The 23,275-nt window shown below is 38.6% G+C and overlaps 1 protein-coding gene across 3 annotated transcripts in view; it reads left to right on the top strand.

Annotated features, from left to right (window-relative positions):
- The window catches only part of tra2b (transformer 2 beta homolog), a 28,288-nt gene extending 5,729 nt beyond the window's left edge, over window positions 1-22,559 (top strand). Inside the window, exons 2-8 of one of the 3 annotated variants that reach the window (XM_059967393.1) lie at window positions 5,041-5,198; window positions 7,687-7,852; window positions 11,946-12,134; window positions 12,290-12,405; window positions 14,112-14,186; window positions 14,931-15,004; window positions 21,693-22,559. In XM_059967393.1, coding sequence (XP_059823376.1) covers window positions 5,041-5,198; window positions 7,687-7,852; window positions 11,946-12,134; window positions 12,290-12,405; window positions 14,112-14,186; window positions 14,931-15,004; window positions 21,693-21,703 — 789 coding nt within the window. In that variant the 3' untranslated portion in view covers window positions 21,704-22,559. Of the gene's footprint in view, window positions 1-5,040; window positions 5,199-7,683; window positions 7,853-11,945; window positions 12,135-12,289; window positions 12,406-14,111; window positions 14,187-14,930; window positions 15,005-21,692 lie in introns of all 3 variants that reach the window. The other 2 variants (XM_059967395.1, XM_059967392.1) reach the window with 2 other exon arrangements.
- Window positions 22,560-23,275: the final 716 nt, after the last annotated feature.

Raw genomic sequence — 23,275 nt, 5'->3', positions numbered from 1 at the left:
TGATTAACTGATGGTCCAGTTAATCAAAATGGATTATATTTCAATTATTAGAACCTTGCCAGCAAATGAACTTCAGTATTTCAAATTGTTGTGGAATCCAGTAAACAAGAATCCCAGCTTATTTTTGATAAATTATACTCATTTCAAGCATTTGAAAGAACTGGAGCCTGCATATTTAGTGACAGTTGAGGTTGAATGCAGTCATTGATCTTCAAATATTTATTTAAATTAGTCAAAATTTAATGTGGAAGTTGACAGCAGTTTAACAAAAGAAATACTCTATAATTACTGCATTAGGTAATGCTCTTCACGTCAACTCAGTCCTTTAGTACCTGTGTTTATTGGACATTGATAAAATAATTTGGTAGGGGAAAGCCAACGAGCATGCCATGCACATTTACTGCTTTTAAACAAACCTGGAAGTGTTTAGTACTTGGGATTTTCTTGTTTGCAAGTAGAGTTTAATACCCATTGGCTGATACTGAACAGATTCATATTCTTAACAGGCATATCTAATAGGAATGCTTTTGGTACAGAAGGAATTGGAGGCTTTATTTGTTTTGATACTAATGAGATAGTATTCTGATAATCACTTCTATGACACTTTGAGGTGAGTCAGCTGTACCTTTTGGGAGAAAATGTGTGTCCAGTTTAGTATTAGGAATCTTGGATACTGGTATAATAAGGTAGTGGGAACAGTTTTGTTGCTATATATGTATGAAAGAAACAGGATTGGGGTATAGTCACACATGCCATCAAGTGTGCTTCACAACTCTATTATTTTGTGGTCCTATCACTGTAATATGATCAGCAGCTGCTAGTACTTGTATTTCATCTGCCTAATACTGTTCTGTTATATTGAGAAACAGTGTTATAAGATGGAAGTTGAACAATATTAAATAATTATTCTGATTCTTCCTAATTCAAAACATGTTGTGAAAGTGTTTTCAGTTGTCTAATACTGTTCTAAAAACAGAATTCTAAAAACAGAAAGTGCTGCAAGTTCCCTGCAGGTCAGAGACCATTTGAAGGAAATCAGGAATCAGTGCACTAGAACATTGACCCAAAAACATGAACACGGTTTTTCTGTGCTAGCTTATTCTGGGAGCTGTTGAGTTTATTCAGCATTTTCTATTTTAATTTCAGATTCCTAACATGCTCTGCATCTTGTTTGTGTACTTTCAAGTCTGCTGTTGGATCCAATTAATTGTCCTCATTTGTCTGTTGTACATATTTCCAAACTAACTGCTTGACACACTTTTCCCATAGAATTATTACACTATACATTGGAAATTTGGTTCATGTTATCCTACAGAATGCTTATTAGTTATGCTGATCTGATCCTCCAACCTGAGCATTCAAGTATACATACTCAGAATAGGTATCTGCTTAGGTAATGCTCTGCTGTGCCAGAAATGGTAATGCACTTGCCATTACCGTACTAGGAGCCTGGAGTAATAAATGGTTTGGCCCTTCATCTCAGCAGTGAATTGTCCTTCAGCTTGATGTGGAGAGGCTGCATGTGAGTGAAAAGGATAATCTCATTGCTGTGATGCTCAAGCTATCATAAACTGAAAGCACCTCATCTCTTTTCTGATAGACTGTTTAGATCCTATAGTCACTCTCATCACCTAATGAATAAGGTGGAAGCTTCTGTCCTGCTTGCTTTTCATTTGCCTGTTCAGGTCTCCACAGCATTGAGTTCAACAGTAATTACTGGGGAGAGATCTGCAGTCGAAAAAAAAGAACAGGCTACTTACATCCAAGGGGATGCTGTACTGCTCTCCTTTGGGTGTCCTACAGCAGCCCCTGCAGATCATTGTTGGGTTTGCAGTAGGTTTCTGGTGCAGTCTTACAACCAATAGTGCATTTAATAGTGATTCCATTAACACTCTTGTTTCTGGTAGTGCATTCTCTGATGTACTGTTGTGCTAAGATTTACCACTCGTGGCTAACCAACACATGATGGCTATTCACGCAAGTGCTGGAGGAACTCAGCAGGCTAGGTTAAACAGTCCATGTTTCAGGCCAAAATTCTTCCTCAGATCTGGAAAGGAAGGGGGAAGAAATCAGAATAAGAAGATGGGGAGGTGTGGTGGGAGGAGTACTATCCAGAGTGTGAAGGGTGAAGCCAGGTGGGTGGGGAGTGGGGATGAAGTAAGCTGGGAGGTGATAGGTGGAAAGAGTAAAGGGCTGGAGAATAATTTGATAGGAGAGATGAGTGGACCATGGGAGAAAGAGAATGAGGGGTGCAGGGGGTGGGGGGTGATTGGCAGGTGATGAGAAGAGGGGAGGGGAAAATTACTGGAATTTGGATAAATCCATCAGGGTGAAGGCTACTGAGGTGAATTATAAAGTTTTTCTCCTACAACCTGAGAGTGGCCTAATTGTGCGTGTATAAGAGACCGTGGACCAACATGTTGGAATATGAATGGTTGCGGATATTTTGCAGGTGCAGCAAAGTGGCCCCTCAATTTATGTCTGGTCTCACCAGTGTAGATGAGGTTGCAATGGGAGTGTACTGTAGAAAACTGTAGAAAACCCCAACAGCTTTGCAGGTGAAATGTTGTCTCACCTGGAAGAATTGCTTGAGGCCCTGAATGGAGGCCAGGGAGGAGTTGAATAGGTAGGTGTAGCATTTCTGCTTGCAGGGACAATTTCCAGGCAGGAAGTTAGTGGGTGTGGACAAAGGATTAATGGAAGGAGAGATCCCTGCGGAGAGAGGGGTGGTGTGGTAAAGAAATGTTTGGTAGTAGGGCATGATAGTTATTATCCAGAGTGTTTACCTCAGTGTTTTCAAAATCAGAACTTTTAGAATTATGGTTGTCCAGGTTCACTTTTTGTAAACTATAAATCTCTTGACAGTTCAATCAGTTTAATAAAGTATTAATGGAATAGTTGTTACTAGTTCACCCTTCAAGCTTGTCATTATACTAGTTCATTGCTAAATGCAACAAAGTGAAAAGTATGAAATTTCTGTACTTCATCCAGGTTAATCTGAAGTTGGACTGGTTTTCCGGATGGTCTTGATGGCCTTTAAAACCAGTGAAGCTTGTTGACTGATTTCCAACCAACAACTCTTTTCTAAAGAAATCATGCTGTTGAGTTGGATCTGATGTTCTTCCCTGGATTTGGATTTGTGGAGGACCAGTATTTTGAACGTGAAGCTTGGATACCTTGTGCTTAGTTGCCTCATTTTAGGATTAACTTAATTAATGGCATTTTGCTAAGTGCATAAATATAGTAATATAAGAAGCTCCAGTACAAGACTTGTAGCTGAAGTTAATATTTCAAGATAACTATGAGCTTAAAAATACAAAATTATGGAACAATTTCATCATACCATTCTACTAGTTAAAAAATTAAATCATAATTGAATAAAGAAAGAAAATGGGACAGACCTAAATAGAATTTGTCACATTTGGAGTTTTGTTAATTTGTTTTAAGGTATGAAAGGCTTGTATAAGCTTAGTATGGGCACTACTTGCCCGGCTTATCACTGTTGTTTGACTGATTGGTGCATGTATTTTGGGGCTGTTTGTTCAGTGGTATTAATTCTAAGATTTGAGGGGGAACAGTTCAACCTCTTTATAGGGGTCATGACGATTGGGTTATCATCAATATCACTTAGCACTGTTTGACTTTCGATTAATCAATTTTTAATATTTCAGCATTATGTGCACCTCCAGGTAAGAGATATTTGGGGTAAGAGGTGGTGAGTATCAGTCTGATGACTACCTGATAATGTTTGTACTGACTCTTGAAGCCTTAAGAACTTGAACTTAGTGTTAACAGTAGGATCAATTGATCCAAATTGGAAGGTTGTCTTTCAATCCAGCTCATTTGACATATTTCTGCTTACATTTCTCCTCAAATTTGCTGACCAGAGTGAGCTTAATAACTGGTGTGGGGAACCCTATTCCCAGATACTTCCACCAGAGGAGGATGAGCAATAAGTGAGATGCAAACCGAACCATAAAAATAGCTAAGATTATTCCATTCTAAAATGATTGTTGCCAGTTATAGATTGCGAAGTATGTTAAAGTAGGAGAGTTTTGGATTGTGGTTTATAACCAAATACCCATAGTTAGCAGTGACCTATGTGTTGCCGAGTGGAAAACTGCCCAAGGCCATTATAAATTATCACTGCCTGGCATAGTTTTACATCCTATTACTACAGTTGTTGCAGATGAGAATCTTTGATGAAAATTTCACTGGTTGTAACTGGTTAATCTCAGCACAGGGTTTTCTCTGCAATTACATGCCTCATCCTGTTCTTTTTTTGTTAAGGTTAATGTTCATGAAGAAAAGAAATGTGGAAGAAGTCATTTGACAAGTTTTGTGTAATAATTGAAGCTCAGGAATAAGTGAAGCTGAATTGGGGAAAAAAAAGAATGCATGCTAAAAAAAAAGACACGAAGTCCCACAAATAGAATGTGTGCAGTGTGTGAAGTGGGAAGATGAACCAAGTGAGAATTTGACACTGAAGAATGAAGAAAAGAAATAGAATGAAGTTAAGATCAGAAGTATCTGGAATCAGAAAGCACTACGCTAAGTAATTTCTAGTCTGTTTATGTGTACGTGCGGGGCTTGCGGTAGTGTCACGAAACCTTGAGTGAAACCTCACTTCAAGGTACTTTAATTTTGAGTGAAATTTGGTTTAAAAAGTAAATAAGCATGAAAACTTGTTTAGCTTGATTATTTTCACATACCAGAGCTCTTAATTTTGAATTGAATTTATTTATAAATTCACTCAAATCGTTTGGCTAACGTAAGCCCGTACCTGTATATTGTACTAAAAACAAATGCATGCACTGTACAAACCAAGGTAGAAGAATACACCCTAGGGCTGTTAGTTTATTCTAGGAAAGTATTTATGCCTGGGCATTCCTAATTGAAACCGTACAGGCAAAACTGGGATACGAGTTAGGTTGCTTGTTTATTTCATTTCAGATGCTTTTAAGATTTTAATCAGATCTTATTTTAATAGAACCATGTCCTAGGTTTGTAAAAATGTAATACATATATTTTTGCATATAGGATTCACGTTCTCCATCTAAATCAGCAAGTTCAAGTCTTCGTGGATCTGGCAAGTCTGCCAGCCAGTCTCCAGCAAATTCTGCAGAACGCTCTCATTCTAAGGATGGGTCAAGGCACTCCCGGTCCAAGTCACGGTCACGTTCACGATCCAAATCCAGGTAAGTGGCTAACGTTGCTTTGCAGCTTCAAGTTAATTAGATTATGATTTTGACACAATGGTGCGGATTCTGACATTTTTACATATTTCTGCTTCTTTTGCAATGCCACCTTTAATATTCACGTAGAATGCAATGCAATGCATACAAGTTTTAATTGCAAGAACCTGCTTTAAGTGTACCTAATGACTTGGCCTCCATGGATGTCAGTAACAATAAATTCCACAAATCCCCCCCCCCAAATTATATAAGGTCCTTCTCATCTCTGTTCTAAAGGACGTCCTTGTATTCTGAGGCTGTGCCCTCTGGTCTTAGACTCCTCTATAAGAAACATCCTCTCCATGATCCCTCTATCTAGGCCTTTCAATATTTGATAGGTTTCAATGAGATTCCACTTTTCAAAACTCCAGTGAGTGCATGCCCAGAGCCACCAAACACTTCCCAAATGTTAACCCTGCCATTTCAGGGATCATTCTTTGGTAACACTTCCAGACGCTAGTGTTTTTTTTAAGCCTCTGGTCACTCTGTGATAATGTTAAGATTAGAATTAAAGTTGTGCTGTGCTACGGACCTAAAGATATGTATCAAGGACTACATTTTAATAGTGGGAAAGATATTTTTTCCAGTGGTAAGTAGCTGAGGGTAGTAGCTGGATAGCTGGAGGGCACTTGGGTATTTGCGCCATATATGGTCTTCGGCACTGAAGAGTCCCTCACATCATTATTATCAGGAAGTTCCTGGATCTTCTATAAATCATTAGATTAAGAGGAAAGGCCTATTTTAATTTGTGACAGGACCACTCATTCTGTTACTTTTTAATAGAGACTTAAAACTTTAAAAGTTAACTACTGTTAGTTTACTATCATCTAATATTAATCTCTCATTCAGTCATCATTTGCTTAATTCAAATTCAAGTTGCTGAAATCTTCCTATCAAATTAATTATATCTGCCTCCTTAATTACCAGATCATCATTTAGCCCCACTCATTATACAAAAGAGCCTGTTGCATGATTAGTCCAATACAGTAAACTTAAAATAAAGTTCCTCTTAATTCATTCTTCACATTTATTCATTTTATTACAGCTTATTTGCTTTTTTCAATCTGCTTGGATTAAACCCCCCTGCCCCCCAGATGGTTATTACACCTTGGATTCTTGGATTTACATTACATGTTGTATTGCCACTATTGCTTAATGGTCCACATACAATTTACACCATTGTTTCCTACCCCTTATTTCTAAATTTCACCCAAATTCTACTTGTTAATTTTCTAACTCAGAATCCTTCTAGACTGCCTTTCTCATAGTTCTCATCATCTCTATTCACTTTGAACATAGAATAGTGCAGCACAGTAGAGGCCCTTCGGCCCACCACTGACATTGCAAGCCATGCTCAAAGATTTCATTACTTCAAATTTAACAATTTCTACCCTGCTGTGACCTTCACACAATCCCTTCCAATCCCACACAAACCAATATCCACTGCAAGCCGTCTAGGTCTCTCACCTGCCTTGATTGCTGTCCTGCAAGGATTCTATGCCATTCTTTCTTATGATCTTTCAATTCCTCTGTTCCATCATATTTGCTCTGACAATGAGACGTTCAACCGAAGTACCTCTGAAATGTCATCCTGAACAATGGCGTCCCCTGCACTAAAGTAGGCAGACCTCTTGACTGGATTTCATCTATTTCTTGCACATCTGTTCTCTCTCTATACACACACAGCGCACACATGCCTGAACTTCATGCCTGACTATGATTTGAGTTATCTTTATTGGGAATGTGGTTCCTTATTTCATAAAGTCAGTTTTAATCTCAATTTCATATATTTCATGTTTTCATAACCATATTCGTATTGTATTTGGACTGGGCTGAAGCATAGATTGGAACTGGTTGATCTGTTTAAAAAAAAAATTTGCTGGTTTTACTTCCCATTGTGGCACTGGCATTTAAAACAGCAGTGAAGGTCCTCTATCTCTGTTTGTCCTTGGCTACTCACATATAGAGGATTCATCGTTGCTGTTTCCGTAGCAGTTTTGTTTTGCCATTCAGGGTTGTTAGCCCAGAGATGAACCCCCGAACCTGGAAGACTGGTGGACCATTCATTTGTCTGGCCTCTACCCTTTGACCTGTTTGGCATGGGTGACTCTAGCAAGAGTCAAAGCATAAAGCCCTGACTCCAGATATCAGAACTCAGGCATGCAAGCCTCTAAGCCATGATGTGGTTGTGGTCCTCTTGGATGAATGTGCTGGTCACTGCGCAATAAATAAAGTGAATGAATTGATCTGGTTAATATACAATCAGTAATCTGCAATGGCTTTGAAGAAGAGACTTTTTTTAAAAAGCGCAGGCAACTTGAATGAAAAAAAGTTTTGAGACTTTATTCTACTATGTGAGCATTTGAAGAGAAGGAGAATGTTATCAATCTTTAGCGTCTTGTTGAAGCTAATTTGCATTCAAAATAGAGCTAAAATATTCTTGATTTAGCAGGTCAATATCTCGGAGGAGTTCTCGGAGGCGTTATTCAAGGTCTCGATCCCGATCTCGCTCTCGCCGTAGGAGATCCAGGAGCAGGTCCTACAGCCCTGACTATAGGCGACGTCGTAGCCACAGTCGCTCGCCCATGTCAAACCGAAGGCGCCATATTGGTAATCGGGTAAGAGACACTATTTTTTAAAATAAGCTAAGCACAGAATATTTGTCTTGACTAGTCTATTGCTGATGTGCTTGGAGAACTTGCCTTTTAACCTTTAGATAACCTCATGAAATGCATTCTGTCTCTCAGGCTGAACTACTCCATAAGTGCGTCTTGATATTCATATCTGCTGCTCGTGATATTAAATTCACATTCTGGGAATAGAAATTTCTACTGAATTTCTCAATTTGATTTTCAACAATTCTAAGCCCCCACTGCTGGCCTGGCCTTGCTTCCTTGTACAATTGTATCTACATACATCATATTCAATCAATACTTGGAATCTCTACCAACTGTGCCACCCCTGTTAAGATCTCGTCTTAGAGATTTAGTGACCTGGGATTTAGTCCCGACTCTGAGTGCTATCTGTGTGGAGTTTTCCCATTTTCCCCATGACTGGGGATTGGGGTGGGGGGGGGGGTGTCCACCCCATCTCAAAAATGGTAAGTTAAGTAGTCACTGGAAATTATCCTTTGTGTGTGAGGGATGGTGGAATGGGAGGTGGGGCATAAAGGGTACTCAGTGATCAGCACTGACTCTGACTGCTTCCCTTGGTCTGCTTTAGAAAATAGATTTCCACTATTACTTACTGGCTTGAAATAATCTCTTGATTCTATTATTATTCTCTTTAATAACTTTATTAATCATTGTTACCTATTACCTATCCATTTTTTATTATGCTTTCTAAGAAGTCTGTTCCATCTACTCATCCTTGTATAAAGTATTATCTTACATTTAGCAATGTTAAAATTGAGGGCCAGCTTAACATACAACACAGGCCCCTCTGCCCACAGTGATGTGCTGACCCTTTAACCTACTCTAAGATCACTCTAGCCCTTTCCTCCCACTTAACCCTCCATTTTTGCAAGTCTTCTGGTATCATTTAATGGTCCCCTCTCCTAATCTCATGTGGGAACACATTGGCCCTGAGCTCTTATTGTTTCACTTCTGAATGAGTTGTCTAATGTAAACCTCTCTGCAACTATCTATCTGTCAGATGCTGTCCTAAAATTAATTTGGCTTTCCCAATTCAAAATTCCAATTTCCTTTCCATCTGTATTCTCTTCTATAACTACTTTGAAACTTTGAATTATGGTCACTATTGTTACGTTTTGTAACTCCGAATCATAAAACTATTTGCAAGAAAATAGGTATTATTTTGTTTTTACTTTAAGCAAGGTACACACGTATGATGTGGCGTGTAATGATGTATGCAATTTACATACTTTTACATATAACCCTCAATGCATTGTTTAAACAACTAAGAATGCTTAAACAATATATTTACAATATTATTGAAATATTAAATACACAACACTCCTCCCTGTTTAGCTATAAACTACCAATTCAATATAAAAATCATCTCAACTGTATACACAGTATACTGTATAATATATTCAGGCCTAAAGATTTGATCGCTTTGGAGGATTTCTTGCTCTTGTGGGATAATGTCTTTCCTGAAAAGGGGGATCTCTGCTTAGCTGGTGAGTCTTGTGGCTGTAGAAGAATCTCAGGTTCTGCGGCCTCCATGGTAAGAGTTGTCTCTAAGACTGCAGGAACTGGTTTTAGTAGCTCTGGACTTCTTTCTCCTTTGCTTTTCTCTCTGTTTATCCCATACTGTATCTCCTCAGTTGAGCTCCCTTTCCTTATCTATGGTTCTCTCACAGTTCTTATCATGGTCTTGCCACACTTTCGTTCCCACTCTTTTCTTACATTCCTTCTTCCTTTTACATCTTTCTTGTCCCTCCTTTTTAATTTGTCTTTTTCTTGCTTTACTCACAAACTAGAAGATAAAGTATCTCTGAATTTGCTGATTTCTTGAGAAATTGGGTCTTGTTTATCCTCTTCCATTTCCATAGCAGTTACAGTTGCCAGAAAAAAGTTTGTGAACCCTTTGTGTTTACCTGTTTTTTACATTAATGAAATGTGGTCTGATCTTCATCCAAGTCACAATAGTAGACAAACACAATCTGCTTAATCTAATTACGCACAAACAATTGTACTTTTCATGTCTTTATTGTATGCATTGTTTAATCATTCACAATCCAGGTTGGAGAAAGTATGTGAGCCCTTGTATTTAACAACTGATAGAACTTCTTTTAGGGTCAATAGCCTCCACCAAACATTTTCTGTAGCTGCTGATCAGTTTTACGATGACGGGGAGGAATTTTAGACCATTCCTCTATACAAAACTGTTTCAGTTCATAAGTATTTCTGGGATACCTTGCATGAACAGACCTCTTCAGTTCATGCCACAGCATTCATTGATTGGTCTACCTGATTCCAAAATGACCCCAGAGAATCTAATTTGAATTACTTTGAATCTAGTCTGTGATTGTTCAAGTGGTATACTCAGTTTTGGAGAGAAGTACAATTGTTTGCATGGTTTTAGTTTAGGTAGATTGTGTTTGTCCGGTATTGTGACTTGGATGAAGATCAGACCACATTTTGAGTAATTAATGCAGAAAGCCAGGTAATTGTAAAGGTTCTTAAATTTTTTCTTGCACTGTATGTCATCCTCTTTCTGTTTCTTTTTAGTTGACTGTGATAGTTGACTTCCTTCCTGAAAAAGCAGTAGTGCAGCATTAGTAAAGCCAGCTTTTTATTTTTTGCTCAGGTACTGTAACAGTATTTGAATAATTCTCCAGATGGTTATAGTGCCTTCTGGTTTTCACTGTGTGCCATGTGAATGCTCCCCAAATTGTTAATACACTGGTATAAGTCTGTTCCTTTGTAATGAAAAAGGGTTGTGGCTTTGGCCCTGAACTGAAGGCATGATCTTAGCCATGGCTCCAGCATGTCATTTTATTGAGGTGGAAGTGAGTCGAGTCCAATGGGTGAAGTGTGACTGTATGTGGCTTCTGCTCTCTTTTTCTATGAGGTCAGTTATCTACCATGCCTGTGTTCTATTTGCTTTCATGTCTTTCATAGTATGCTATATGTGACAAGCAACAAGCTCATTTATTTGTACAGGTTTCCCCCACTATCCAAAGGTAGAGCGTTCCTATGAAACCGCTCATAAGCCAAAACGGTGTAAAGCGAAGAAGCGATTACCATTTATTCATATGGGAAAAATTTTTGAGCATTCCCAGACCCAAAAAATGACCTACCAAGTCATACCAAATAACACATAAAACCTAAAATATTTATATAAATATAAAACACTAACATATAGTAAAAGCAGGAATGATATGATAAATACACAGCCTATATAAAGTAGAAATAATGTATGTACAGTGTAGTTTCACTTACCAGAATCAGGAAGATTGAGCCAAAACCGATCTGTAGGGGAAAAAATCAGCACATACACACATGCGCACACATCTGCCTGCACAAGGCTTCATGGTCATGGTAGTCTTTTCTTGGGATAAACACAAGTTTAAAGCAGGCGACTTTCTTAAAAGTGAAAATCCTCTTTCGGTTAGCGAAAACAAGTACTAATGTAGGTCTTTTGTAAAAGCAAAATGTGGTAAAACGAACGCTTAGAAAGTGAGGGACACCTGTATTTTTAAATTTGTCATGCTTGTATTGAGAGGTAACTTGACAATTGTGACTTTGAACCTTGTATAAATAGTCCATTACTTTAAATCCAGCTTCCCTGTTTTAAGCAGGGAGATTTTCATTGTTGACAGATGTATTTGCTTTCATCTGTTATCATTTCACTATTGAACCAGTATTTTGGTTAGCAAAGAAATGCAGGCTGCCTTTCCAAACAGATATTCAAAGAACTCTGTTGTGAAGCAAATAGTGGACAGTTAAAATTTGTGCTGTCAACATTTAATGTTTGCTAATTAACTCTGCTCAGGTTTGCTACTGCTGTATACAGTATATTGTAAACACAAAGCAAATGCTGAGTGAAACTATGGAGAGCTTTGGTTTCAACTTAATGGAATTTAATGCTGGTCCAAAGCAGCTGACAATGAACTTTAATAAGTGAAAATGCACATGAAATTTTGAATTAATATCAGCAGATTGAGTCCACGAATATTTTAGTGATCCTTTTTCTGACCAAGGCGACTGGCTTTTCTAATTTAGTGTTGTATCTTTGATACAGGCTAACCCTGACCCCAATACTTGTCTGGGAGTTTTTGGACTGAGTCTATACACCACCGAGCGAGATCTAAGAGAAGTCTTTTCAAGATATGGCCCTCTTGCAGGTGTCAATGTTGTTTATGATCAACAGTCAAATCGCTCCAGAGGCTTTTCTTTTGTCTACTTTGAGAATGTTGATGATGCTAAAGAGGTAGGAAAGTCATCTTTAAACTCTCTTGACTATCAGTTTGCTTCAGCAAGCCACTTTGGATGGTATTTTTGTTGTATTGCCATAATGAAGATAAACAGTGTGTTTTCAATAAATTTCAACTTGGCTTGTATTCTGATTCTCTTTTTTCCTGCCAGGCTAAAGAACGTGCAAATGGAATGGAATTAGATGGACGCAGGATTCGTGTTGATTTTTCCATTACTAAAAGAGCTCATACACCTACCCCTGGTATCTACATGGGAAGACCAACTTAGTAAGTTAACTAATACAGAAGGACAAGCCCAGGGGTTCCTAACCTGGAGTCCATGGGGCCCTCGGTTAATGGTAGAAGGACACGGCATAAAAAAAGCTTGGCAACCCCTGGTCCAGCCTAAAGAATGAAAAATTGAAGTGTGAATGTCGTTTAAATAAAATGAATTTATGATCAAGAAGTAGCATTGTAACTTAGTAGTAACTATATGTATAATATTTCTGTTACTTAAATAGTTTATTATTAAAGTATGCAGAATAAATGTTGGATAAGATTTTTATGAGTGTTAATGTATACATATCGAAGGTGTGCATTTGTGTTGGTTAAGTATATATGATTAGGAGTAGTCAGCGTGACTTTGTCAAGGGCAGGTTGTGCCTTATAAGCCTGATTGAATTTTTTGAGGATGTGACTAAACACATTGATGAAGGAAGAGCAGTAGATGTAATGTATATGGATTTCAGCAAAACATTTGATAAGGTACCCCATGCAAGGCTTACTGAGAAAGTAAGGAGGCATGGGGTCCAAGGGGCATTGCTTTGTGGATCCAGAACTGGCTTGCCCACAGAAGGCAGCAAGAATGGTTGTAGACAGGTCATATTCTGCATGGAGGTCAGTGACCAGTGGTGTGCCTCAGGGATCTGTTCTGGGGCCCCTACTCTTAGTGATTTTTATAAATGACCTGGATAAGGAAGTAGAGGGATGGGTTTGTAAATTTGCTGATGACACAAAGGTTGGAGGTGTTGTGGATAGCATGGAGGGTTGTCAGAGTTCACAGCGGGACATTGATAGGATGCAAAACTGGGCTGAGAAGTGGCAGATGGAGTTCAACCCAGATAAGCATGAAGTGGTTCAATTTGGTAGGTCAAATATGGTGGCAGAATATAGTATTAATGGTAAGAGTCTTGGCAGTGTGGAGGATCAGAGGGATCTTGGGGTCCGAGTCCATAGGATGCTCAAAGCAGCTGCGCAGATTGACTCTGGTTAAGAAGGCATACGGTGCATTGGCCTTCATCAGTTGTGGAATTGAATTTAGGAGTTGAGAGGTAATGTTGCGGCTATATAGGACCCTGGTCAGACCCCACTTGAAGTACTATGCTCAGTTCTGGTCGCCTCACTACAGAGAGGATGTTGAAGCCATTGAAAGGGTGCAGAGGAGATTTACAAGGATGTTGCCTGGATTGGGGAGCATGCCTTATGAGAATAGGTTGAGTGGACTCGGCCTTTTCTCCTCGGAGCGATGGAGGATGAGAGGTGACCTGATAGAGGTGTTTAAGATGATGAGAGCCATTGATAGTGTGGATAGTCAGAGGCTTTTTCCCAGGGGTGAAATGGTTGCCACAAGAGGACACAGGTTTAAGGTGCTGGGGAGTAGGTACAGAGGAGATGTCAGGGGTAAATTTTTTACTCAGAGAATGGTGAGTGCGTGGACTGGGCTGCCAGCAATGGTGGTGGAGGTGGATACGATAGGGTCTTTAAAGAGACTTTTAGATAGATACATGGAACCTAGTAAAATAGAGGGCTATAGGTAAGCCTAGTAATTTCTGAGGTAGGGACATGTTTGGTACAACTTTGTGGGCCGACGGGCCTGTACTGTGCAGTAGGTTTTCTATGTTTCTATCTTACAAACCCATTTCATTTCCACCTTATGATCTTCTGTTGTGTTTAATTTTATATACTGTCTTTAACTATTTACCCTTTCTTTGCAGTAGTTCACGTCGCAGAGACAGTTATGACAGATATGACAGATACGATGACCGAGATTATTACAGCAGGTCCTACAGGTGGGCAGACAGTAATTTTATGCTGTCTTTGAACTGAGAATTTCCAGGAGAAAATGAAACATGTAGCTTCCTTTAAAGATGACAGTCAGGTTCTGCCTGTTTTGCCAGCACTAACTCTTGCTCTTGATACCTGTTTCTTAGAAAGTTCTGATGTTGTGCACTTGAGCATCTACATCAATTGTATCCTGTAATTTTGAAATCTTTAACTTAATCAAGCTGAGACTGAACATCAAGATATAGCTAAAACATGAATTGTGTGCTACATTCATTTCCTGAAAGGATGATATGCAGAAATCCAACTAAAATCTTCCAGCTTTTGTATTGTTATGTTTGGCTTCAAGACTGTGCTCAGTTAATAATTGGAAAAAAATATTAGGGAAGGGAGTTTTATTTGTCATATGCATATTGAAACATCAGAGCATTCAGGATCACTCTCGTATGTCTCTCCTGGGCCCTCTCCAGTGCCTTATAAAGTAAGTCTCACCAATACATCCTTGCTTTTGTATTCTAGTCCTTGTGAAATGAATGCTACATTGCATTTGCCTTCCTCACCACAGTGCATCACATCAATGTACACATTAATCTACAGTGCATTGGCTCAGTAAGCACTGTTTGTATAATGATTTCCAATTGCAAATTTTGGTTCTTTATTGTGGAGTAGGGTCCTCTTCCCAGCAAAACACCTGGTTCTTTTAGAAGTTTTGATGTGTTGTACTCTGTTTCATAAGATTTTTTTTGTTTCAGGAGGCGTTCTCCCTCTCCATATTACAACAGAGGTGGCTATCGTTCTCGCTCCAGATCACGCTCCTACTCACCACGTAAGGACAGCTTACTCAATTATCACAAGCTTATGTTAAGATAAATTGATACATTTGACTGCAGAGCTTTAAGGGGTTCATACGTATGAATAAGGACAAATAGAAAAATAACTTTTGAGAGGATTCTGATGAAGGTATTCCTTACTTCCTTCTGGGAAGTGAGTGGTATGGGGGCCAAAATATACAGTGTGGAACAGCCCTCGGAGTCCCTGGATCCATGCAGACTTTTAAGTACCTAGTTGTACTAATCCCCATTTTCCCCAGTTTTTATTCCATTTAGAGCTACTGCAGTGACTTGAATTAATGACTATTTATTCTTGATTCAGGGTTGTAATTGCCTAATCAAATTTTTAATCCTATATCACATTGTCTGAATGCCACCATGGCATTGTGATGCTGTTAGACCAGCAATTGTTGCTCACTATTGTCGTTGAGAATGAGGTGGAGAGATTTCAGGATCACTTTTGTATATGACGTAAATCTTGTTGCTTTGGAGCAGTAATACAATGGAAAGACATAAATAAACTACAAAAATAAATGATGCAAAAAATAATGAGGTAGTGTTCATGGATCATTCAGAAATATGATGGCAGAGGGGAAGAAGGTGTTCTGGATGAATGAGTTTATGTCTTTAGGCTCCCGGACTTCCTCCCTGTTACGAGAAGAAGGTTCGGCCTGTGGCGACCCATTTCCTAGCGTATCCGAACCGACTCACAATGAGATAGCCTATGGGGGTTTGCGAGCATAGAGCTTTGGAGCCTCTGCGCCATGGGGGGCCGGTTGACAGAGGCTTAAAAGTGAGGCTGAAGTTTTCGAATAAAGTTTTTTTCCTTCGACTGCAGTTACCGACTCCGTGTCGTAATTTTAGCGCTGCGTGTAGCACACCGCTACAGGCCTGCCATTGAGCTAGATGAGTCTACAACCCTCTGCAGCTTCTTTCAGTTCTATCCATTAGAGCAATCCAATCCTATGCATTGATGCAACCAGTTGGAATACTCAACTCCATACATGTATAGAAGTTTCCAGGAACCTTTTGGTGACATGCCAAAACTCTTCAAACTCCTAATGAAGTAGAGTCAATGATGTGTGTTCTTCATTATTGCATCAGTGTGCTGGGCCCAAGTCAGATACCTTCGACATGTTGACACCCAGAAACTTAAGGCTACTTGCCCTTTTCACCGCTGAACCCTCAATGAGGACTGGTTCATGTTCTTCCAGCTTTCCCTTGAAGTCTCCAGTTAATTCCTTGTTAAAGTTGACTGCAAGATTTTTATTGCAGAACCACTCGACTGGTATGTTTTGTAACTTCAAAACATTAATCTAATTAATAGACATGGACGCCAAAATGTGAGTCTAACTTCATGTTTGAAAAAGCAAGGTCTGCACTTAAACACATGGTGGCGCCATGAGGTATGCAATTCACCTATTTTTAGATACAACCCATAATAATTGAAACAAATGAGGCTTAATAAAATATTTAAAAGATTACTCATATTACTGAAATATTAAATACACGACACTCTTCTTTGCTTAGCTATAAACTGCATCTCAATAGGGAATGCATCTCAACTATATACACGGTATACTGTATAATACAACTACTATATGCAGAATTCGCAGTATAGTAAATTTTAAATTGTCACATTCAGGCCTAATGATTAAGTCACTGTGGAGGCTTTCTTACTCTTGTGGGATAACATCTCTCCTGACAAGGGAGGTCACTCTGCTTGGCAGGTGAGACTTCTGGTTCTGAAAACATTGTCAGGTTCTAAGACCTCCTCCATAGTGGTTGTAGGAGTTGACTCTTAAGATTGCAGGAAGTGGATCTGACAGCTATGGACTATTTTCTTCTCATTGGCTTTTTTTCTCTGGATCTATATTGATCCTTGCTTCTCTCTCAGTAACTACTTCCTTTTCTCATGTTTCTGTTCTTTTTCTTTCTAGGATGTGTATTGTGATCTTGGGAAGATGCATTTAGTTCGCTAGAGTGATTCCTTATTAATCCTTTTATTGCTCCCTTAATGATCTGATCACTCCTCTTGGTTTCCTCATCCACAACTTTGTGATGAATCCTCTTGTTTTTGTATCTCCATTGACCCCTTACTTTTTGTCTCCCTCTTGAAATTCCTACAATAACCTTTATGCACACAGAGTAGATTGTTTCTTTATATTCTCAAAAGCTGAATGCTTGCAAACTTCCTGAAGCTTCCAACTTAAAACCAAGCCACATTTCACAAGTAACTGCCTGATTAACTTTATCAGAAGCTTTCTCAGATATGTTACCTACAAAGACTGTTGTAGTTGGACCACTGCTTTCGTCACTTACATAATTGCTCTGTGCAGCATGCTACTTCCTTGGTCCAATATGCTTTTAAAACAGGCACAGAGGTTGGCACCAGCATCTGTTTGCCCTCTGTTATTATATGCCACTTGGCATAATTTACTTATTATCTAATTATTTATGGTTTTATATTGCTATATTTCTACACTATTCTTGGTTGGTGCGACTGTAACGAAACCCAATTTCCCTTGGGATCAGTAAAGTATGTCTGTCTGTTAGGCCACAGTTCACGGTGTCCAGCATGGAGGTGGTTGTAGCATCATCCAGTACCTTCCTTAATTCGCTTTCAGTTCACTATTACAGGGGATGTGGCATGCAAATAGTGGGTGGATCAAGTTGTAGTTGTCTCGGCCAATTAGACCCTCACACAGGTTGCTGGCCCACCTGTTTAGTTACCACATGCAACCTCAATGTTCTTGGATATCTGCAGGCTTCAGTTTGGTACCTTTGAAATTCTGTTCAAACTCATTTTGAGGAATGGCAAACAGCTGAGCCACTGTCCAATTCTATTTTAACTGATTTACTATTCTCTTCTGGTGTAAGCCATATTGTTGGTCTAATGTCAGTTTTACATTGCAGATCTCAAGGCTACCCAGTCCATCATTCTCATGATTATCAGATTTTTCATTAACAGCTCACAGATTGTGCTTTTTTTTAAACTACAATTTTTTATATTTCTCTGTTCCTTGTGCAGTCCATTTATTTTTGTCACCCCGACATGCTCTTTGTACATGTCCTATTTTGTGATATTTTCTGAAAGTTTACCTTTGAACCTTCATTGTTCGGGTATATGTATGTGAACCTCTGCCACAATGGTAATACCATTTGTTCGGCCAAGCGGGTTTCTGTTTAGATGTTACAGTTTTGTTTACGGTCACTTTCATTCCAGACTGACTCATTGCGTCCCTGCTGTTTCTATTACTACAGCTGTTTCAACTGCTCAGAGTTGTGCTTCGGTTAGGATAGGAGCCATTTTGAATGCTTTCTTCTACAAACTAAGTGATATCTCAGTGCATCATTAAGCCCATTATTGAACTGACAGTGCTCAGTCTCTTCGATTCAACCTCGTACACTGAAATGGACTCCCTTTTGATTCAGTTTATGAAATCTAAAGCGTTCTGCAGTCAGCAAAGCTCATTTCGGCCGATTTGGTTAGAGTAGTTAAACTTCAAAGCAAACTGTACGCCTTTAAACCTGAAATCGGTACTTATTCCTCATTGGCTATTCCATTTGCTTCTGAATACTGTTAATTAGTTCAGTGTATATGAGCCAATTACCTGTCAATCAGTTGAACAGGATTATATTTCTGAAGTAGCCAGCCATTTCTGTGGGGTTTTTTTTAAACTTAATCATGTCTTCCCTTCCAGACATGTGCTGTGCTGCTTTTTTTAAAAAAAACTTGGAACATCTCACTGTGCTTCCACTGGTGGTTAGTCATCTCCGGTTCATTTTAAAAATACTTCACCACTGTTATATTTTGTAACAAAGAAACATTAAACTAATTAAAAGAAAGACAAGGAGTCCAAAACATGAGTCTAACTTCGTGTTTTACTTTCAGCGAAGTTCTCATGTATCACGTGGTGGTGTCATGACGTACACAATTTACTTATTTTTACATATAACCCATAATGAATTATTTAAACAAAGAATGGTTAATCAGCATTTACAAGGTTATTCAAATATTACTGAAATATTAAATACACATTAACCAGCTAATCCATCTCCTTTTGTTTGTCTCCGTCGCCAACAAAGTTGATGTCAACTGTGAATTTATAGATGCAATTGAACTATTATTTGCAACACCTTCCATCCACTTTACATTTTTGAAAGTAGATTAACTATACGATAATTAGTTGGACTGGATTTGTTCTTTTGTGGGCAGAACATTCTTGAGAAATTATTCCACATTTTGTTGATATTAGGAATGTACAGAAACATTGTAGCTCGAGATGTGATGTTCTTCCAGAGCTTGCCTACGTTGCAGCTGGGATTTTGTCAGGCCCTTTGATGTAGCTATTTATCATTTGGAATGATGCTGGGACCTTCAAGCAAAACTATACTGGATTACTAATTTAGCATTTATGGCTGAAGGTCAATGAATACTTCAGCCCTGCCTTTTGCATTTATTTGCTGGGTTTTTCCATGAATAAGGATGGAAATGTTCTTGGAATAGCTGTCTCTATTAGTTCTTTTGCCCACTACCATGCACTAGTAGTGTGACAAAACTGCAGAGCTTTGATCTCTGCTGATTGTGAATCAATATACCATGTTGCTTAAGCATGTAGGATTTTTTGTAGTAATGTTCAGCAATTTTATGTTGGGGAATCTTTGAGAAATGACAGGCCCTGCCTCTGTCCTAGTATTTTACTCTGCTCATTGAATCAGAAATTAGTCCCTCAACAAGGATAATTACTGACCTGCACAGGTTATAAATTGTACTGGGGTGCATTATTTCTGTTCATCCATAGAGCCATGTGGCTGCTTCATACTGAGTTTATGTATTGAATCTAGCCCATTTAGAATGATATTTCACAGCAAGAAGAAAGTAATGGATATAGCCAACTACAATAAAACCAATCTTTATGGAATATAGAAGATGTAGTTGAGCTGGAGAGAGTGCAGAGGAGATTCACCATGATGTTGTCTGGATTGGAGTATTTTAGTCAAGGGGAGAGATTGTATAGGCTGGGTTTATGTTCCCAGAGAGAAGAAGGATGATGATTAACTTGAGGAGGAGTGCATAAACTTATGATGGGCAAAAAGAGATTAAAATAGTCAAAATCTTTTACTCATGATGGAAATTGCAGAAACAAGAAAATGGAGCAGAGTGTCCTACTGTTTAATATTACCATGTTATCTTTGCCATATGTCCAGGCCTCTTTCCTCTGTTCATCAAATATTTACCCACCTCCAATTTAAATACTTGCAATGATCCAACTTACACTACCAAATAGGTTGCCCACCTCTTCTTCCTCTCTCCCCCTCCCCCCTAATTTTGTACTTGTGTTTCTTTATTCAAGACAGCCACAAGTGAAAGAAGTAAAAGCATTCTAATGCTACCCTGTCAAACTTGCTCAGGACCTTGTACCCTTAGATAAAGTCACCTTCCATTCTTCTAAACAAGGAGTGCAGGCTCAAACTACTTGGTTGGGCAACCCTCTCATCCCAACTAATAGCTGGTGAATCTCCTTTGTACTGCTTCCGATATTAATTTTTTTTAGGTGAGGCAACCAAAACTATATGCTGTACTTCCGGACAGGTGTATGGAGAGGAGAGAGATGGGCCAAATGCAGGCAAAGGGGACTAGATTAGATGGGTGTCTATTGATATGGATGTGTTAATGCTGAGGGCATGTTTCCATGGTGTGTAACTACAGGAAAATAAAGAAAAACAATATAATTTATGAGAAGCCATGCAGAAGCGAAACCACAAACTCCAGAAGAAGACACAAGTTAAGTGAAGAAAAAATATTGAGAATGTGGCTTGTAAAGAGACCTTGAATGTGAGAGTGTGGATTATGGAATTGGTTCAGAGCTGTTGTAAGTGAAGCTACCTATGCTGGTTCAGGATCCTGGTGGTTGTAGAATGGTAACTTGAGTGACTGGAAGACTGAGTGATTTTGTGGGGACACTTATTTACACATGTCTTTATATAAAAAAAAGTATGTGACAACTGTAGCGTATCCTTTCAGGTCCGCTGAATCCTTGAATATGGCCCAGTCCTCCTACACAAAGCAATCCCTTAGCCACTCTTCTAACTCTTGTGGCCTCTTCTTTGTTGTCCTTACCTCTGGTGCCTTGGACTTTAGTTTTTGCCTGTGTGCAGGTAGGAGAAGGACAGTCGGATAATCAAATTTCCCAAGGTACAGTTTAGGAATGGAAAAGCAGACATTCTTGATAATGTTGCAGCAACACACACAAAATACAAATAACTGATAAGATTTTAACTTGTCTGTGGATTTTAATCGGGTAATATTTTCCACTGTATTGCTTGTAAAACCAAAGTTTTGACTCTGCTGAAATGCTGTATTTACTACTGTGCATTCTCATGTCAAGAAACATTTTATGGCAGTTTAAAATCTGCAGCAGTTTTTCAGAATTCCATTTGTCAGTCTCCTTAAACATTAAAATGGCTAACAAATTATTTAGAAAATTCGATTATGTGTAGGTAGAGTTCAGCGCTGCCCTCTGGAAGTACTGAAAAATAGTTGACTTTTGACCTTGAAAGGTTAAAGGAGGTTGTTTATGGCTTAGTACAATTTGGAGCAAAAGAAGCATTGGCAGTAGCCAATGGAAACTATACAGTGCAGAAGAATTTTAAAACTGTACAAATAACTTCTCATTTCAGGTCGTTACTGAAGATCCTTTTTATCCAAATCGCAAACGTAAGGCCAACAGACTTGTAGCTGATCAATTTGCTGAAGATTTCTTTTGAATGATATGATTATTTTTAGTCATGTTTGTGTTTGGATACCCCACCCCAGTGTTTAGTGCGAAACAATGTTCTGGTTGTACTGGGTTGTTATCAATAAAATAACTCTTTGTTATATTCTTGGGCTAGAACAATATGCTTTGTAATCATAAGCAGCTTCGAGTGTAGAGAACATAATGAGATGTTAAAATACTGAGCTGCTGCAATTCTTTCATTAAATAAAAAAATGAAGTTTGGTGAAATTAATATTGATGTATAAGGTTCAATTTGTACTGGTGGCGACCTTCATTTCTTTTTCTGTTTAGTCCCATGAATTCTGAAGTTTTTATTTACAATGTGAATTTTTAGATCTTAAATTTCTCAAAAAAACAATACAAATTGTTACAAGTTAATGTTCGAACAAACTCTTGTGTAAGTATGTTGAATGGAATTCTGACTTTAAGATTCTACAAAAAAAAAACTTCAGCTTCACTCACAAGAACTTGGGAAAAGGCAACACTTACACCATGCCTCTCAACTAATGGCAATTAACTGAATTTGGTTAACTACTGACTTTTTTAAGTTCCTTCAGATTAAGTTATTTGATTTTTTTTTCATGGGGCTATTTCTGTATCCCATAGAGTAATATTTGTTCGTATCCATAAATCTGGGTTCATGTTGTAAAGTCTGTTCTGTAAAAGGATTTGTACCAGTGCACAATCTGTGGTACCGAATAGAAGTGTGTGAAATGCTTTTAAATATCTGATACAAAATTAACATTAAACTTCAGCAGAAATTGCCTTGTTTCTTAGTTTTTGTTCTTCATTTGTTTTGAGTGTTTTTATTTTAGCTGTAGGATTTCTTCTTTGTCACATGACTTGCAAAGCAGTATTTGCAAGAACTATGCAATCAAGTACAAGAACAGTCCAATTGTATAAGGTAGGTACAGAGGTCCAGATCTTGGAACATGATAAATTTTGAGGGGAGTATGTGTTTGGCACCAAACAGCCTGGTCCAGCTGGCCCTGAGCAGGATATCTCTGCTTTAGACCTAATGTGGTAATTAGCAAATTGAATAGGGTTCAGGTTCTTAGTACAGCAGGAGCTAATTTGAGCCTTAACAAATATGCTAAATATTTCATTATGGTAGATGTAAGCACTACTGAACTGTAGTCATTGAGGCAAGTCACCATACTACAATACTATCTTGAAACAGGAGGGAATTTCAGACCACAGAAGTGATAGGTTGAAGATGTGTCTGAACTCTCCAGCCAGTTGGTTAGTGCAGGGTTTTGGGTTTTGGCTCTTGGCTAGGTACACTGTCAGGGCTCACTGATAATGCCAAGCTTACCTCCTTTCTCTTGCTTTCTGGCACATCTTCCCCTTCAGCAGCCTTTCTTTTGCTGCAGTAGAGTTCTGCTTAGTTTACTTGGAAGTCAAACACACAACTCTATTACAGAAGGTAATGGGTCCAACAGTGACAATTAAACCTCATGGCAATGACCTGTGCCAATAAGATGA

The sequence above is a fragment of the Hypanus sabinus genome, chromosome 4 (genome assembly GCF_030144855.1).
Source record: "Hypanus sabinus isolate sHypSab1 chromosome 4, sHypSab1.hap1, whole genome shotgun sequence".
Lineage (NCBI taxonomy): Eukaryota > Metazoa > Chordata > Chondrichthyes > Myliobatiformes > Dasyatidae > Hypanus > Hypanus sabinus.
The sequence above is the reverse complement of the archived record's forward strand: the minus strand, read 5'-3'. Positions and strand labels throughout refer to the sequence as shown.